This window comes from Pinus tabuliformis, chromosome 6 (genome assembly GCF_031772625.1).
Source record: "Pinus tabuliformis cultivar Carrire ecotype Pingquan chromosome 6, CPIR1, whole genome shotgun sequence".
Classification (NCBI taxonomy): Eukaryota; Viridiplantae; Streptophyta; class Pinopsida; order Pinales; family Pinaceae; genus Pinus; species Pinus tabuliformis.
Window position 1 is genome coordinate 714,866,025 of NC_142292.1, and position 19,778 is coordinate 714,885,802.

The window sequence follows — 19,778 nt, forward strand, 5'->3', positions numbered from 1 at the left end:
TACTCAGCTACCTTGCAGTGTTAGGACAGATCTGCAACTTTCAGCCTTGATTCAGAAACCCTTAGCACATGTGGATGACCAACTTTGACCCTTGATTATCCTCGCTCTAGAAGGAGACTTCTTCTTGACAATTCGGCTTGAAATCTTCCTTGTTCTTTACCCAAAAACTGTCTTCACAATGTGACTGTGGTAACTCGTTCTTCCTGCGGTAGATAGGAGTGGATTCTCGCACGTGTGGAGTGTACTTAACCCAAAAATGGACCCAAACTTTTCCTTGACTGAAATTCTGAGATCCAAATGGAGGTTGAGCTGCCTATTTATAATGGTTTACCCATCAAATAAGCTGACTTGAGTTGTGGGTGAGCCAACATGTCCTTTGGTGTAGGTTCATCACTTAGTCTTGACGCTGACTTGCTGGAGGTTCTTTTGCTTGGTCTTGGAGGGCCTTTCTACTCTAACTTCTACAAATATGTAACATGCCCAAGAAGGATCCTTCATACATGACATTGACTCAATTTGACTTTATGACCAATCTTAAGGGCTCACAATGGGAGTCATAACTAAAAATAAAATTCCTTGCTCGTGAAACCCATGAGACAAGCATTAATAATAATTTTTTTCTTCTTAACATCAATTACATAAAATCACAATTACACATGTCATTATGAAGACCGAACCTAGTTACACTTTTCAACAAGACCCCTAGAGACTACATAGAAATATACAATTGTTGGGACCTGTTGCCCACTAAAGACTCCATGCCCGAGGATATATCAGAGGCTTCATGTACCATCAGAGTTCACTATATCAACAATTTTTTTCACTATTGTACTCAGATTCCATAAGCCCTACGAGGATGATGTAAAATGATGCTAGTATGATGAATTGAGTCATGTAGCAGGCCTAGGTAACTTGGGACCTTGTCATCAAGTGAGTTTACTCTGGTATGTTTTTTTCAATTGGTTAATTATTAGGTGCTTACCGGGACTTAATAATTAATTGAGTTTTGCCTCCAAACATAACCCCAAAGTCGGAGTGCAACTTGATGGTGAGGCTTTGGGTGAGTCCTAGTGTCTAGAGTCATTGTATATTACCATACTAGATCACTCATAAAATTTCATGGAATTTGATTAGGTCTAGGGGTCAAGTTTTTATTTTTTAAATTTTCCGCAAGCCAGAAATTTAAATAAAATCTTAATGTAAAATGTAATAAGTGATGTCTAGAGAAATTGTACGGGGTGTATGTGCTCAAAATTACACCTCTCATCCTCAAATTTCTACTGTGACACATTTTGAGGGGTAAAAAATAAGTTTTAGACCCTCAAAACCATTTTTCCTAAGTTTAATGGGAAATGTGGCAATAAATTAGCCAAGAAATATATTAAATGGAGAAAAATAAATAACTCCATGTGACAAAATGACATGGAAATGACTTGGAAATTATCTCAAGTCAAGGAATGAGTTAAAGGACAAGTGGAAGATGATTTGGCCCCTAACATCATCAATGCATTGACCACATGTGGAAATCGAATTTATGACATTAAAGAAGGGAAATCAAGCTAATGACTTGGAAAATCAAATTTATGGAGGATAATCACATGTGGAGGAATATATTAATGGAATATTTGATGGAGGATTTGATGGAGAATTGTCTCCACTTCCATTCCTCTTAGCTCTCACACTTGGCATCTTCACTCAACACAAGGTACAACAATTTCCCCGAGGAGGCCCGCACAATTTCTAGATGGAGGATCAATGTATGGCATGAGGATGAGGTGTCATCATTTCGTTTGATGATTGAGATTAACATGAGTTAACTCCTTGATTGGTTCACACTTGCCTTTGTTTGTCTTCACACTTGGACAATTCGATTTGCTAGAAGAAATTCCTTGGGCCACATGAGGAATTTGATTTGCTTGAAGACTCACATGTGTTATGGCTCCATCTCCACTTGGAATTCGACTTCCTTCCTTGCGATTTTCTCCATCTCCACTTGGAATTCGACTTCCTTCCTTGGGATTTTCTCTATCTCCATTTGTCACTTGGTTGTTGCATTGGGATTTGCTCTCATTTCTCTATATAATAGAGCTTTGAGCTCTCATCATGTATCATTGTTACTAGTTATTGTGCTTGCGGAAACATTGTTGCCTTGTACACTTTTAGAATTATCAATAAAGACTTTGGGGTTTCATTCATGAAGTGTTCCTCCTTTTGGAGTGTGATGAATTGTTGATCATTGGTATAATTCATTTTACTCATGCTTTGATCTAATTTGTTTCCATATGCTCTTGTAGATTTGTTAATGTAGAACTATCTTGCATTGAAATTTGATTTAGAAATATGCTCTAAGTATAGAATGATTTAGTTGGCTTCAAATAAATCTCTAGAGTTTCTTATCATTGTTTATTGTTAAATCTATATGGAACTAATTCTTGATTGAAGTTTTGTAGAGTGAACATCTTGTTGGGATCAAGGAATCAAGTGTGAGGGGAAGTCTTTGGAGAGACCAACCCACTCTTGATACATTTTCAAAGGAGCTCTCATTTGTTCTTTGAGTCTTCATAGTCTTATCTTACAAAGTGGTTTTGCAAAGGTTTCGGGACATAGCTTGTGCACAAACCAAATACTTGGAGCAAGAGGAGATATGGCTCTCATAAGTCATACTCTTTGTAACTTCTCCTTCATGCATTTGGCAGCCTTCTAAAGGCCTTCTTCCCATTGTAATATTTAATAAAAGATCAAAATTTGCTTGTGGGAGCCTGGGATTTTACCCATGGCATCTCTCCTCTCCATTTAGAGGGAGGACTTTGTGGGTGGATTGACTGTGCGTTTTATTCTCTTAGTTTTTTCATACTCATTTCATTTGCATGCCTAATTGGAAATTAACACAACTTCACTTCACATTGCATTTGCTATTTTTACTATCCAAGTTCTTGCATGTTTAATGTTTCAACATTTGCAAGTTGTAGCTTAAAGCAAATTCATTTATTTGCAAGCATTTTACTTTGTGGACAAGTTTTGATTTATCCATTTTTGCACTTAACTTGTTAAATTGTTTCACAACTATTTGATACATGCTTCATTTTTATGTTAATTTATGCTATATTTTTGGTGATTATTGGAGCATTTCACTTCACTTGAAGCAATTTTACCTTAACCAAAAAGTGATCGTCTCATTTCATTAGCTTGTTTATTTTCAATCAATTGATGAAGCATATGCAACACTTGTGAGCTAATTTCCATTTTATTTCTCCAATTGAAGTTATATTTGCAATTTATGTTGAGAACTATCTCATTTATTTTATTTTGAAGCATTGCAAAATCAATATTTCTTTGGGGAGAACTTACATGCATTTCATTTAGGCATATTAGCACAATTTGCATTTCTAATTCAACTTATCTCCAAGCATAAGCTTGGCTGATAGACATCATAGGGCAAAGATTTTCTTGGAAAGTTCTTCCAACTGATATGAAGTAAAGTAAAGTATGTGACCCTACAGTTATGAAGGTAGCATTGTCCCCTTGTAGGCACACGTGCCTTGTAAGGATTAGGGGAAGGGTATCGTTAATGACGACAAGTGCATCCTTGGCCCCCCTTCTTTGTGGTCATCCCAATTTTTACCCTTTGGCAAGAGTTTTAAAAGAAGGTCTCTCACCTAGTATAAGCATTTAGTCTAAAACTTACCAAGATAATTCCATTTCACTTTAGTTAAATGCATCTCATCCTAACCAATTCTATTTCTAAAGCTTTATTATTTGCATGTTTATCTCATGTGCTTGTTATGGTGAACATCTATTGAAGTGATCATTTTTCATCGATGAAATATTTTCTTAACAAGTATCATATCTTTCCCTTTTGCAATTGGACGTGAAGCTTTGGTTTATTTTCATTTCATTTTTCAAGTCACTTAGATTGTTATTTTTACATGCGTTGAATCATGAATGATAGTACCTTCGCTTAAAGCATTTCTTTAAGAGCAATTATATATCTTGCAAATTGATATCATCTTTATCTAACATTCATTTGTTTTGCAGGACTATTTGTTGTTTCATTTTTAAACATTTTATTTTTGATCAAGTGTTTATTATTTTGAAGCAATATTGAAGGCATTGGTTTTACATGCTTATCTTTGAATTATGTGTTGATGGTTATTGTGAATATCTTTCATTTCATATCTTGTATTTCCGATCATACTTGTTGAACTTGCTCATAATTTTGAACTAGTCCAATTGACTCTAGTATCTCTTAGAAACTCATATCATATAACTTCTCATTAGGGACCACCCCCCTTAGCTTACCTAGGAGAGAGCTTTAACAAAGAGAGTCGGGAATAAGTAACAACCCCATCTCTTAGTTTTGCCACCAAACCACACCTTGTGGGGTTAAGGGTTTTTTCTCACTAACTTAGGTGTGTGTGCAAGGTGGCAACAATAGTACCCTCAAAACTTGGTCCCATTGGGAAAACCAGCCTCAATGAAATCAGCCCTTGGAAATCGACCTTCCTGATGAAACTCAGCCATGGAGAATTAAACTTATCTCACCAGCAAATCACCCCCCTTTCCTCTCACCCCATATGGCACTTGCACACTTGAAAAAACAAACTCTCTAGATATTTCAGCCTCCTCCACAATTTGGCCCTCCTCTTTAGCAACGCAGCCTCCCTCTTTCCTGAACTCGACCTCCCTGAATTTCTCTTGAGATTCCTTGTTCCACTTTTCACTTCTCTTCAATCTAGTCAAGTCTCTCACTTTAGAGAAAATCGCTTCCTCCACAATTGTGTGTCTTCACCTCTCCCTTAACCTTATTTTATAATTTCATTAAGCCAAAATCCCTAACCCTAATCTCCTAAGTGATCAATGGCTAGGATTAAATCCTAAGCCTCACTTGAGATCAACGGTTGAGATTATATCCAATTCACTTAACTAATTGTATTGTTTATCCTCAACTTTGGCCTAAGTGTCCACAATAATTAATTAAATTAATTATTGTACTTTTCCTAAGTTCATCTTAAGAAAGAAATCATAATATCACTTACTCCACCTAGTGAGCACCTAAAGAGGCAACAAAATGTCTCCGACATGCTAAGACACCAAGCCAATGTAAAAGACCTTCCGAGGCTACAAAATCAATGGGTTCCCGTCTAATTCTCATTTCTGATAATATTATTCAAATTTGCAAGCTAATGTGTTATTTAAAAGAATTTGAACTTTTTTATTTTTGTATTCTTTAAAAGCTGTGTTTTCTGCATTTCCATACTCTTTTAGGTGGGGGGCATCACTTTTCCACAACTAACTGTTTCAAAAACGTTTACTTGTTTCCACCTTTTGTAAATTTGTACAACTTCTTCAATAGAAGTCAAGCCCTTTCTCAAGGCCCTATTCTCCTCTTAGAGATTGACATGTTTAGGGCAGACAAATCCTACTAGTTTTTTGAGGTCCACTCATTCCTGCAAATTGTGTTGTAGCTAAAACGAGATCAAATTACATTGCAGATATGACTCAAAGGGCCAAACATATTTGAAATCAGCATCACCAAAAGGCACCATGCGAAATACATGTTAGAAATCCACACACTCCAGATCTGGCCTATCTTTAGCTAGAAACATAAACACACTAGCAGTTTCTAACTTCAAAACAACTTGCACAATGGAAATATAACAGCAATCAGATCAATGATCGTACACAAGAGTTTAATGCCCAAATCTTGTTCCTTATCAGTCCCTTAATAGGAAAACCATAGGGCTCCCATACCACAGATCATGGCCATTTAGATTCCCAGTACAATGCCAATAAATGAGATCAATCCTTTGACCAACAACCTAGGGCTGAGGCCAAATCCATAGGCTCTCATCTGCCCAAAAAAGATAAAATAAGTACACAGCTGTACTTACTTCTTGTTGCTGTCCTTGGCAACAAGTCCTTCTACAGTCCTTTGTTACAGCTATCAACAATAGCCCTACTGCAGCCCTTTGCTTTATGTTGTTACCGGCCCTCCTGCAATCTCTGTTACACAACCCTACTCCTTGCTTTCCACAGCCAGGAGCACACTGCCTGCACAAGGCCTACTCACCCCCGACTTGTCCCACAGCCGCCGGCCTTCCTGTCCACACTCTGCCCCTCTTTTATGTTTGCGGCAGGCCCTGCAGGTAGACTCCTTAACTTGGCCTCTTTTGCTCACACAACTCCTTGCTGTGGCTTCTATCCTTTACTCGGCCTCTCTCTAGTTTGCTGCAGCACTTCTAGGGTTGTCTTTTTCCTTACACAAGTGTGTATCCTTGCACCTCTCATGACTTAGACTATCCTTTGGCTACTTATAGTTGTCCATAGGTCACCTAGGGAACCCCTTGTTCCATTAAGGTGATGCCAACTCAAACTGATCAATAAATTAGCATATTAAATTGCTTCCTTGGGTTCCAAGCCCACCCACTTTGAAGGGAACCTCAAACTTGGGTGCCTCGCCCAAAAATTCTTCTTTTTGTGGGTTTTCTCCTCACAAACCTAGCTAGCACCAAGGGCTTGTGGGAGTACCTCTCAAGGCCACCTAATTTCAACAATATATTACTCGTTTCTTTACAATTACTAGAGACTCCTCAGTCTTGGATGCTAGGACTCAGGAGTACTTTCTCATTATATTTGACCTTATCAAACACCAACCGAAAGATCCTGTGGTCAACAAGGATTATTCCACAAGATACCGACATCCTAGGCCATTTACGTCAATGTATTACCCAATAGGATCTTGTATTGATATTATAATGTACTGTCAATTTTTAATGTAAGATGAATGAGAGGTACTCCCTATTTGTTATCTCCTTTTATTTTCAGATTTTCAATAGAAGTGTTCCTTTTTTAGTTCTTCACTGTTATTGGTCGTCATTTTCAATCTTTGGGCAGAACAGAAAGAATAGTGCTAAAACAGATATTCTCTTTCATAGGTTTATTTATTTCAATGATAATAATGGCCTCTACTTGATATAGGTAAAATATAGTGGGCTTGAAGTAAGTATAATCAAAACTACCGTCCTGGCTGGACATCCATAACTCAAGGCCAAATTTTAAGAATATATATATTTAGAGATAATCAAACAATGCCTTTTCCATCTTAATCTCTGCTACTTATAATTTGGCACACTTGAGGTCTAAATCATTAAGAAAATACTTACAGATTTTATTGCCATAAAGATAAGAAATGCTGACTTGAAAAGAAGCGCTCAAAAAAATACCTTTTTCTTTGTTTGACCTTGTTGAGTGAGAGATAAAGCCTCCTTTCTTCTGGAATGGGAATATCAAGTATTCCAAGCCAAAAAAGAAAACTAATAAGTCATGATAAGTTACTTCAATTCTAAATTTGAAAAAAGTAAATTATGATGTGCTAATTAAAATCTTAGATGGTATACCAAGCATATTATAAGAAAGAAAAAGAAAACACAGTAAACCACTGCGTCAGAGTATTTTCTTCTCACTAGCATCATTGGTCCAGATCTAATAATCTAAAATAATCTCAGGGGAGAGGGGCTCTCATTTCCAATTTTTCTTCCATTTTGTAAATTCTTTGCATTGCCATTGTCACTGTCTTTAACCCACAACATGAAAAAAGCAAACCCTTAAACCCTTCTACAAAGAAAAAGCCTCGTCTCCATCTTTGTTCGCCAACAGAAACCAATGAATTGGTTTTCCTGTTTTGCAGAATTTTTCTTGATTTTTAGCAGTAAATTGTGGATAGAGTGAGCTTTCAGCATTCATTGATTTTTGGTAATGCACTGATTCAATTCTCTGCAGATTTTGTGCACAACATTGTTCTTTGAGAGTATTTTTATTAATGAGAAAACATTACTATCTCTTATCTGTCTTTTTTAACTTTGTGGGCCTAACCTGATTCCTTGAAAAGCTTCAAGCTCTAGACTGTCAGTTGCCAGATCACTTTAAGTCAAATGGGCTTTAGGTGTTCACGCTATCCCCTCTGGAGCCGTATCACAAAGAATATCTCATTTTAGAGAAGAATTTTGTGACTTAAGTGCAGTTAATAAAGCAAAAGCAAAATCACACTTGTCACATGAAATAGTAATGTGACATGTGGGTGGATGTAAATAACTCAACGACTGTGCTGTAACAGAAAAGCAGAAAGAAATTATACTAATGTCCACAAGTGACCAAATTAGATCAACGAGACTTGAAAAGTATGGAATACTTCAATGGTGGTGCATGATTGCATAAGGCAACTACAAAAAATCTAGAATCTAGATTGGCAAAAGGGCCAAAACAAAGTAACAATACGAAGGGGTACACCCAAATTGCTAAGCCCTGGACAAATAAATAGAGACCAACCCCGTGTGAAGGGAAAAGCAAATAAGAACGAGGATTCCTATGGAGGTGTTGACCTCTACTGGTCAACTTTCCATGCAGTACACCCTCTTTTCTTGGCAGAAAGGGGTAGCACCTGAACGACGTGTCTGTGCCAGCCTACAGTCATCAGCAGCTTGATCATTTCAATTGTAAACCCAGTCTGCATGTATGAATTGTAAATAATCTAAGCAGATCAGAGTCATGTATGTAAAATTGCCTGGGTGGACCTAACTTTCTATGATAATCTATGTCCCGGAAGGTTTTTCGTCTCACCGATCCATGGATCGGCAGAGTTTTCCTTCAAACCTGACCCCAAAGCTGGGATGGATTTTGTCATTAGAACTTTAGGAGAATCCTAGTGTGTTAATATGCTAGATTATAGTTGTGTCGCAGAACTGGGTGATTTATGAGGGTCTGTGTTAAGTGGGCTTGTCCCCTTGAGATGTAAGTTGTAAAAGTCATGATGTAATGTGTCTTGAGGGTCGAAAAATGTTTTAAATCCCCTCGTGAGTCCTAAGTCCTAGGTCCTGGGTGATGTTTCCAAAGGTTTAGTTCGATGATCCATTTAAAAAATGAAATAAAATAATAAAATAAATAAAAAACTATGTTGCCAGGAAACGTGGGTGCGGGGACGGGGACGGGGACGGGGACGACATTTTTGGAAACAGGGTGCGTGGGTTCGTCGGGTAATATAATAATATTAAATTTTAATAATTATATTTTATAAATTTATAATTTATAATTAATAATATACATGAAATTTGAATTTGTATATTTTTTCAACTTTAAACAAAAAAACTTTAATGATAACCATTTAAACATGCACATCATTGAACATTCAACATTGACATTGAAATTTCAAAATTTATCACCAAAAAACTGTTCTTTTGAATCTTTTCCGTGTAACCATGACACTGTGACAGCTATGTGAGAGAGCTCAAGGCTACTACTAAAACTGAAAATTCAAAATACATACTAGGATAAATGCTAGACTCAGCTATTTTGGTGAAACTTGGGACAGATTTTGTCACACACAGGCTTTAAAATAACTATGCAGCTTAGGTTCATTTGCAAGGATGCCTATCAATGAATCAGGTTGTGGTTGTACAGACCCTTCCTCCTACACAGCCAAGGAGTGTTAGCATTTCTACCTCCTGCTCTAATTTCAAGACAACGTCTCTCCTTATTGAAATTGCTCATTCTGGCTGGAGCTTGAGCTTGTAACTTTGCTTTGAATGTTTAGTCTCTCCCATATAAAAACACAATTTTTTCATAGGAGATTCTTCTCAACCTGATAGTGGTCTAGAATTTTCTTGATGTCTAATCATCCACCTGCCCCATGCATGGTGTGCTCTGTGGTAAAGCAATCCCAAAAACAGTGGCAGCCTTACCCTTCCACAAAACATGCTTATCAATCTTTGTTTCCCAATAAAATGCACAGCAGCCATCTGATGGCTTGAGGGATAGTTTGTCTTTGAGTGCGAAGCTCTGCCTGAATATTAATTATCTAAACATAAAACATCTTCGTAGTTTTTAGAGATTACTTGGTGTACAAGTTTGTAGAGATCATATATGATTTAGGCATATTTTCCTAGTTTTAATCTTAACATGATGTTATTAGAATGCTATGAGAAATTGGCAGATTTTGATACTTAATTTAGCCATTATCCAAAATAGCCCTTCGCCATTTAACAGCATCAGCTGATTACAGCTTATGGCTGGTCTCAATCCTACTTTCTATTTGACCGAAAATGTCTGAACCTGTATGTGTGCATTTACAATTTATAATTTGATGGTTATTTGGCTCGGGAATGAATGTTTCATTCCAAATTGATTTACAAGAATTCTTAAAAAACAAGACTTGTAAAAAACTTAAAAAACCGGGTGCAGGTACCCGTGCAACACAGGTTTTGATGGTAAGGATCGTGGAAGAATGTTTCATCCAAATTGATTTACAAGAATTGATTTAGGGTTTTTTAGGTTTTGTTATAAGTTATTTTTTAAATTTCAATAAAAAAATTATTTGAAAACTAAATTTTTAATATAGTTTTTTTATGAAGAACCCAAAGAACCCGAAGAACCCAAGAACCCAAGCACCCGAAGAACCCAAGAACCCATTAAAGGAAAAGAACCCAATTTTTTTTTTTGAAGAACCTTGTTCTTCATGGAAGAACTTGGTTCTTCTGGGTTCGTCTGGGAAGAACCCGTACCCAAATCCGGTACTTGGGTGCAGGAACCCGGGACGGGTTCGAGAACCCCACCCCCGGGTGCGGGTACCCATGCAACACAGATAAAAAATTTAAAAATTTAAAAAAAAAAAAAAAAAAAAAAAAAAAAAAAAAAAAAAAAATTTAAAAATAATAAATAATTTAAAATTTAAAAAATTTAAAAAAATGAAATAAATAAAAAATGATAAAAAAAAAATTAAAAATTTAAAAATTTAAAAAATAATAAAATAATAAATAATAAGAAATTTAAAAAATAATAATAAAAAATTAATTGAATAAATCGACGGATGAGATCAAGAGATGTCTTGATCTTCATCAACGGTCGAGATCATTTCTACATGGATCATTCGAACTAGCCGTTGGGATCATTTCCTTTATATAGGGTCTTAGCTGGTCATTTCAGATTCATTCGATCTGTGAGTCAGATACTGAAGAAGCTCTCTTGTAAATCTGTTTCTGGTTAATAAAGGAAGACTTTGGGGTCCATATCTTGCTGGTGTTACTCTCTTGGAATGTTGTGAGATCATTTCATTTTCTGCATATGTTATTTTCAGCCATTAATAATAGCTTTTCGTAGAGTATTGTGAGCACAGGTATCTTGTTCACTTGCTGGGGTTTGGGTGCTGTTAGGGTTTCTGAAGTAATGGCAGGTATCTCCATTACTGTTTGAGATCTAGCAGCATTTTTGCCCTCTTTCTTGACGGTTGTTTTGAGCTGTGCAGAAAACATTTTCTGAAGGAAATTTGTGGGCGTTCGGGGAAGTTCTCGGCTGAACCAGCCAACTCCCGCAAGCATTTTTTTTGCTGAGCCCAGTTGGACTTGATCCTGGGTCTATCATTCGGTTTATTTTTCTAAGTTTGCATGAGAGATTTTCTGAAGTTCTTCACAGTGACGATCTGAAATTTCTGTTCTTTAAAATGTTTTCCGTGCTTATTGCTGAATCTGGCTGTTAAGGGGCCAAATCTGTAAATTAATTAGCTGATCTAGGGTTTTAATTTTTGCTTTATGCAGTTTTTTTATTAGGGTTTAGGGTTTTTTTTTTGGGTTTCATTTTAGCACATTCATCTTTTCGAAGTTTTTTTTTTAATCGCTGGATATCGTTTTGGTCATGTGATTTAGCTGATGATAGATGGTTGCTGTCCATGGTCCATGTTCCTATATCATTTAACAAGTAATCGTTTCTACATCAATCTCTTAAGGCACTGGTCCACTAAATTAATCAAATCATTTTAGTGCTTTTTATATCGTATCTCGTGTCTCCCAACCAACTGGTCGACAGTTGGTCTCATCATCTCACAGGGACTACCCCCCTTAGCCGCGGGAGACAGGCTTAAACGGAGGGATCGGGGATCAGAGTGACAGCCCCCGGTCTGAGCGTTGTCGTGTCAATCCGCGCGACAACATTTTTTGGCGCCGTTGCCGGGGATACTTTGTTCTCGGTGTTTCAACGACTTCTTATCATTCATCGTGCATCTTTCTATCATTCGTTTGAGCCGGCAACACCAACATTTTTTTGGCGCCGTTGCCGAGGAAATTGTTTTCTCGGCGTTTCAAACGAAAAATCATCCTTCTCATTTTTATCTTTTCATCTGGCCCGGCAACGCCAACATTTTTTGGCGCCGTTGCCGGGGATAGAGTTTTTCTGTCCTTGGTGTTTCAACGACTTTTCATCATTCATCGTTCATCTTTTTATCATTCATTTGAGCCGGCAACGCCAACATTTTTGGCGTCGTTGCCGGGGACAGAGTTTTTCTGTTCCTGGAGTTTCATCGACATTCACCTTATCATCTTTCTCATCTCTCATTTTGAGCTGGCAAATTCAACCTTTTGGGTTATCATTTGGATCTTTTATTGCTTTATTTTTCGCTATATCAGTAGCATCTCTTCGGTCTGTTTTTTGTTTGGGTGGCGACTCCACTTTCTCATTTTTCCCAGACAAGAAGCTTTCCTCATATCTGCTTGTGGTTACTTTTTGGATCCTAGAATCAGATTCATTGTTCAAGTGGCGACTCCACTTCTCTCATCTCTTAATTTTCTTGAGCAGAAATCTCTTTCTATCATCCATTTGATCCTTCATTGTTCATCATGGATTATTCATTTAAACCATGTCATTTTACTGATAATCTCCATGATCTTCCGAAAGAGGCCGTTGGTAAATTATTTAAGTTCTCGGGTGGTGATTCGGTCACTGTTGAACAGCATTTAAACAGGTTTACTTGTGTAATGATCTTATATTGTAGATTTCCTCAATATAATCATGAAGATTTCAAGATGCGTCTATTTGTCCATTCTTTAGAGGGTGATGCCTTGAATTGGTTTAATAATTTTCCTAATGATTTTTTCACTTCTTTACAAGACATTCTCAATGCTTTTAAAGATAGATATGATAGTCCAAACAGCTTGCCTTCTGCCTCTAAAATTGTGCAGCAGAATGAAAGTAATTTGATAAGAGGTCCAGCGGAAAGATCCCAAGACGATTCATCATGTCAGAATGTGTCATCCACCGGAAATATTGCAGATCAAGTTCATGATAGTGAAAAATCAGGGACAAATGACAATGAAAGGGAAGAGCAAAAGCAAATTTTACGAAATCTAATGATGCTGGTAAGGAATATGGAAATCAACCAAACTAATTATGTCAATGATGTGAAAACTTTATGCGCCCACCTGGAAAAACGTAATAGGGAGATTGAGGTCACGCAAAGTCACCATGCTAGAGAAATTGAGGCCATGAAAACTAAATATGAAACAGAAATTGGAAACATGCATAGCAAGATGTCAGTCTTAGAAGAGAATATGGTGACCATGAAAGCTGATCATGATAAGGAAATTGACTCTATGCAAAACAAGTTATTAACTATGGATGAGGAAATGACTATCATGACGTTCGATCATAATAATCAAGTGGCTGACATGCAAGCGAATCATAAAGAAGAAATAAATTTTATGCAGCATTGCTTGATGGACATAAAGGAAAAGAATGTTAAAGTAATAAAAGACATGCAAGAACACCATGCCAGACAAATCAGTGCTACAAAGGTTGAACACTCTAGACAGATGGATGCCATTAGAATACAGGTTCAAAGGTTTCAGCAATTGGAAGATGAAAGAAACCAGGTAACATCAACAGATCAGGAGCCTTCTCATTTGCCGCAACAAGCTTCATCTTATTATGAGGAGGTCATTAGTTCAATTGAAAGATGGTTAATTGAAGGTGATCCAGATAGATTTAAGAATGATAAAGATCAGATGCAAGATGAAGAAAGACATAGCACGCATATCTTACATACTTCATCTGATAGCTTTGAAACAGAAAGTACCAGGTCATCAGTAATTCAACCAGCCAGAAAGAAAAAGCGCAAGAGAAAGAAAATAAGAAGAAGATTTGACACATCAGACGGCCGCGAGCAGCTTGATTTTCGGATAGGAAAGAGTCCTACCATATGAAAAATTGGACATGGCACATCCGACAAGCAGCCGACAGATTTGCCTGAAAGCAGGCAAATGCTCAGTATGCAGTTGCACTATATTGAACACATCTGATGCCGTAGGGCATCCTTTGTATCGTATTTCTAACCCTACTTGTTTTTTCCGCATTTTCGTTTCTGCTTTAGATAGTTAATAAATGAAGAGCTTGTATCTTTATTGTGCTTAATGTATATGATGATTTTGGATGCACGCTACTTATTTTTGTGTTGTATGGATGCACATTCTGGATTCTCACATTCCTGCAAGCAGCAACGTGTCCCCAAGTAGAGCCAGATGTTGACCTCTACTGGTCAACTTCCCATGCAGTACACCCTCTTTTCTTGGCAGAAAGGGGTAGCACCTGAACGACGTGTCTGTGCCAGCCTACAGTCATCAGCAGCTTGATCATTTCAATTGTAAACCCAGTCTGCATGTATGAATTGTAAATAATCTAAGCAGATTAGAGTCATGTATGTAAAATTGCCTGGGTGGACCTAACTTTCTATGATAATCTATGTCCCGGAAGGTTTTTCGTCTCACCGATCCATGGATCGGCAGAGTTTTCCTTCAAACCTGACCCCAAAGCCGGGATGGATTTTGTCATTAGAACTTTAGGAGAATCCTAGTGTGTTAATATGCTATATTATAGTTGTGTCGCAAAACTGGGTGATTTATGAGGGTCTGTGTTAAGTGGGCTTGTCCCCTTGAGATGTAAGTTGTAAAAGTCATGATGTAATGTGTCTTGAGGGTCGAAAAATGTTTTAAATCCCCTCGTGAGTCCTAAGTCCTAGGTCCTGGGTGATGTTTCCAAAGGTTTAGTTCGATGATCCATTTAAAAAATGAAATAAAATAATAAAAATTTTAAAAATTTAAAAAAATGAAATAAAAATAAAAAAAATTTAAAAAAAAATTTAAAAATTTAAAAAATAATAATAAAATAATAAATAATTTAAAATTTAAAAAAATTAAATAAATAAAAAATGATAAAAAAAAAATTAAAAATTTAAAAATTTAAAAAATAATAAAATAATAAATAATAAGAAATTTAAAAAATTTAAAAAATAATAATAAAAAATTAATTGAATAAATCGACGGATGAGATCAAGAGATGTCTTGATCTTCATCAACGGTCGAGATCATTTCTACATGGATCATTCGAACTAGCCGTTGGGATCATTTCCTTTATATAGGGTCTTAGCTGGTCATTTCAGATTCATTCGATCTGTGAGTCAGATACTGAAGAAGCTCTCTTGTAAATCTGTTTCTGGTTAATAAAGGAAGACTTTGGGGTCCATATCTTGCTGGTGTTACTCTCTTGGAATGTTGTGAGATCATTTCATTTTCTGCATATGTTATTTTCAGCCATTAATAATAGCTTTTCGTAGAGTATTGTGAGCACAGGTATCTTGTTCACTTGCTGGGGTTTGGGTGTTGTTAGGGTTTCTGAAGTAATGGCAGGTATCTCCATTACTGTTTGAGATCTAGCAGCATTTTTGCCCTCTTTCTTGACGGTTGTTTTGAGCTGTGCAGAAAACATTTTCTGAAGGAAATTTGTGGGCGTTCGGGGAAGTTCTCGGCTGAACCAGCCAACTCCCGCAAACATTTTTTTTGCTAAGCCCAGTTGGACTTGATCCTGGGTCTATCATTCGGTTTATTTTTCTAAGTTTGCATGAGAGATTTTCTGAAGTTCTTCACAGTGACGATCTGAAATTTCTGTTCTTTAAAATGTTTTCCGTGCTTATTGCTGAATCTGGCTGTTAAGGGGCCAAATCTGTAAATTAATTAGCTGATCTAGGGTTTTAATTTTTGCTTTATGCAGTTTTTTTATTAGGGTTTAGGGTTTTTTTTTTTGGGTTTCATTTTAGCACATTCATCTTTTCGAAGTTTTTTTTTTAATCGCTGGATATCGTTTTGGTCATGTGATTTAGCTGATGATAGATGGTTGTTGTCCATGGTCCATGTTCCTATATCATTTAACAAGTAATCGTTTCTACATCAATCTCTTAAGGCACTGGTCCACTAAATTAATCAAATCATTTTAGTGCTTTTTATATCGTATCTCGTGTCTCCCAACCAACTGGTCGACAGTTGGTCTCATCATCTCACAGGGACTACCCCCCTTAGCCGCGGGAGACAGGCTTAAACGGAGGGATCGGGGATCGGGGATCGGAGTGAGAGCCCCCGGTCTGAGCATTGTCGTGTCAATCCGCGCGACAACAGGAGGAAAGGAGTGTACAGATAACTCTTTTATATCATTCAAACAAACAAATAGTAACTGATACAGGCAAAAGAAAGGGATTGCGGCAAAAGATTTAACCCACAATGACCTACGAAGGGCAAGATTAAACATAGGCATTTCAACAAATAGGATAAATGCCAATCGCCAAATATGGGGAGTGAAATGGTATGATGCGTTTATGTCTGTGAATAACCTATTTCAATTCATTAGATTGTCATATGAGAACAACATAGTGAAGACCTGCATGATGCCCTAAAGGATACAAACCCAGGGTATGAAGGCTGCAAACAGCTGATCTGTCAGTCATATGATTAAAGCCAATGAATAGCAAGAAATATGACCCTATTGTATAAACTGATAGTTGCAGATTCAAATTTTATAGTTGTCTCTACTACAGGGAGAGAGATTATGCTTCTTGTTGTGTTATAATTAAAAATAATAATTGTACTTCACCTGGGCAACTTCTTTTAGTATTAATGCTGGATGGAACTGTAAGCTACGATGCATTTTTAATTTTTTCCTGATGTAATTTTAACCTACATTTAGATCGCTTTACATCATACACATTTTAGGCACTCCACTTCCTATCCACCTGTTTGTGGTTTTCACTTGGTCACATGGCCCATTTTTCCTTGACGTGGATGTCAGTATATTTCTTCTTCTCTTCAATTTGCCAATCCGTCTTCTTCATCTACATTTATTGCTGAAAATATTTATAGTCTTTAATAAGGAAGACGCAACAAAAAAGATTAGGAATTGTGGGACTTCATTGTGCATTCTCCTTTCATATAATCAATAAGCATAATGATATTAACACAACAGTAATAGAAGCAAAAACTGGTGTGCATGTGCCCTTTCAAATTATAGCAATAGCAAAAAGCCTCCTTAAAGTGCATTTAAATTATTGGAACAATTTTCCACAAACCAAGAACAATGACCAAGTTACCACAGGTCATAATAAAACAAGAGAATAAGACAACGAGATGGGAAGCAATGGGCAAGACAACTCACTTTCCAGCAGTTAAGGGCCTGCAGTCTTTTTCTTCTCCAAGCAAATCAGAGAATCTGCGCTGTTCTGGTATCTGATTGCTAAGAAAATTCCCATGTTTTCCTTTCGTGATGAAGCACTTGTTCGGCCTGTAAGAAGAATCATCATGCCGTGAAGAAAACTCATGATTTCTGGTTCTGTTACGAGTAACCATAGAGTGGTTATCATTTCTTCTAAATTTATTGTGTCTTGCATGACTGAAACAACCAGGCTCATCTCCAGAAACATTCCCCGGACTATCTGAATTGCTATCGTTATCTTCCCTCCCAGAGGAAACCTTGTGCCCAGGAGAAAAGACATGATTTCTGAAATGGTTGCCATTTACAAAGGAAGGCTGACCATTTCTTCCAGAAACATTGCACGTTGTATAACTGAAATACCCTGACTTCCCGTCAGAAGAAGAGGCTGAACTGCCCTTGGTACATTTGTTATCTGACTGACAAAACAAGTTCAGTGTGAATTTCCTCTAAACAAAAACTTGCAATTAAATTTTGACTAACAGGAAATTAGTTTGCAGCAATCACATATCAAACATGCTGAGCAGAAAAAAACAAGGGAAATTACCTTCAACTCTAGAGTTAAGTAGAGCTGCTAAACCACAACTTAATGATGCAGATCTTGCAAATTTAGCCATCGGACGAACTGATAGAGAGTTGTCCATACAATCTGCACAAAAAAGAACAATGACCTCTTCTATTTTGACACACTAATAAATAATGAAAATTTGCTAGCTCCTACAGAAAATGAAAATGATATCTTACAAACAATGGATATAGATTTCATGAAAAGCGACACGATTTTATATTTGTTTACCAGAAACTAAAGTTTCCAGATTGTAAACTGGATAGCACACAAACAGGGGACAGGATGGTTACCGAAATATTATTTTCATGTTAAACATGACATTGCCAAAATGTTTCTCCCAGTGCAAAAAGTTACACATGCAAGATAAGGCCCAAACCTTTTGGTGACATGAGACAATTGTGAAATAGAAATATGTACTCTTTTGGAGGACGACTCAAATGACATAAAAGTTTAAAACCTGTCTCTCATTCATTCCTCATAAAGCAAGAGATACTCTTATATATATATATATATAGTATAGCTTTGTAAGGTTTTCTGTATAGGCTTGGTGTCTTAGCATGTCTTCTTTCCTAAATCTAACATAGAAAAAGTACAATAATTAAAGTTAATTTATTATTGTGGACTATTAAGTCATTTTCTAAGGATAAATAATTTAATTACTTAAGTTGCTTAGAAATGATCTCAACCATTTGTCTCCAAGATCTTCAAGAAGGGAGATTAAGATTAGGGGTCTGGACTTAATAAAGCTTATAAAAAAAACCCAAGGAAGAGGTGAAGACACAAGAGAAGAGACACAACAAGAGAGTGATTTCCTCTAGTGCGAGTGGCTCAGTAGACTGAAGCGCAGAGGAAGAAAAATACAAGAGGATTCAAAGGCGTATCCAGGAGGCCAAATTGCTGGAGATTGCAGGGCTATGTTGCTAAAGAGAGAGGGAAGTAGATTTGCAATGTTCCACCAAGTTTCCTTGACGTGGGGGCGAGAAAGTGGGGATACGCAGGAGCGGCCTATGCAAAAGCTCCCGACCAATTTTTAGGAAACGTGGGGGGACGTCGGGGTTTTAAAAACTTATAAATATAAAAATATATGATATATCATTGAAATTTTAATATTTATAATGTAACTTTCTTTATCATTATATAATATGTAACACTTACATCATGAAGGATAAATGATAACTATATTAATCATATAGCTAAAGTCTGAAACAAATTTAAAACGAAAAGCATGATATCATATAATCATACATCATATGATTAAAGCTCTCTATTTCCCAAAACGATTTCTGGGTATTGGAGAATGCATGTGTCTAAGCCTTCCTACAAATTTTGAGGCCTAGAGCACATCCGATGCTACCCCAAATCAACAGAACGCAACTCCGAGGTAGTCGCAATTGGAAGAAAGCAAGACGTGGAGGTTTGAAGGATTGTTTGGTGTCTTTTGAAGTGTCTTATAGGTCCGAGTTGGTGCAGGAAGGAAGCCGCATGCCTTCAAGAGATTCTGGGGAAATTCGTGAGTAGTTTATGAGTGGTTTTTCTCTCTAAAAGCGGGTCGCAACCTTGGCTACTAGAACAAGTAGGTCACAGGTCTTATTACAGGGGTACATGAGGCTTATTTGGGGCTGGTAATTAGCCCAAATCAGTAGCAAGTGTGGGCAGAGCTTGGAGAAGGGAGGCCATAGCCTTGGAGAAGGTCTGGAAGGTGAAAAGGAGTGTTGTAGCAGCGTTTCAATAGCCCTAACCAGTGCACCAGACCTACAACAGTCTACAACAACCCATGAGGAGTAAAAGGTATGTGTTGGTTGATGTGTTCATGTTAAGTAGATGCTACTAGATGAGAGATCCAAGTTGGACTAGTTGGATTGGACAC

The 19,778-nt window shown here is 37.0% G+C and overlaps 1 protein-coding gene across 4 annotated transcripts in view; it reads right to left on the reverse strand.

Annotated features, from left to right (window-relative positions):
• The window catches only part of LOC149260671 (uncharacterized), a 318,964-nt gene that overhangs the window by 270,413 nt on the left and 28,773 nt on the right, over positions 1–19,778 (reverse strand). For all 4 annotated transcript variants that reach the window (XM_089420954.1, XM_089420953.1, XM_089420951.1 and 1 more), the window contains exons 3-5: positions 17,891–17,992; positions 17,290–17,758; positions 7,224–7,272 (exon numbers count right to left, since the gene is read on the reverse strand). In XM_089420954.1, the coding sequence (XP_089277080.1) occupies positions 7,224–7,272; positions 17,290–17,758; positions 17,891–17,992 (620 nt within the window). The remainder of the gene's footprint in view (positions 1–7,223; positions 7,273–17,289; positions 17,759–17,890; positions 17,993–19,778) is intronic.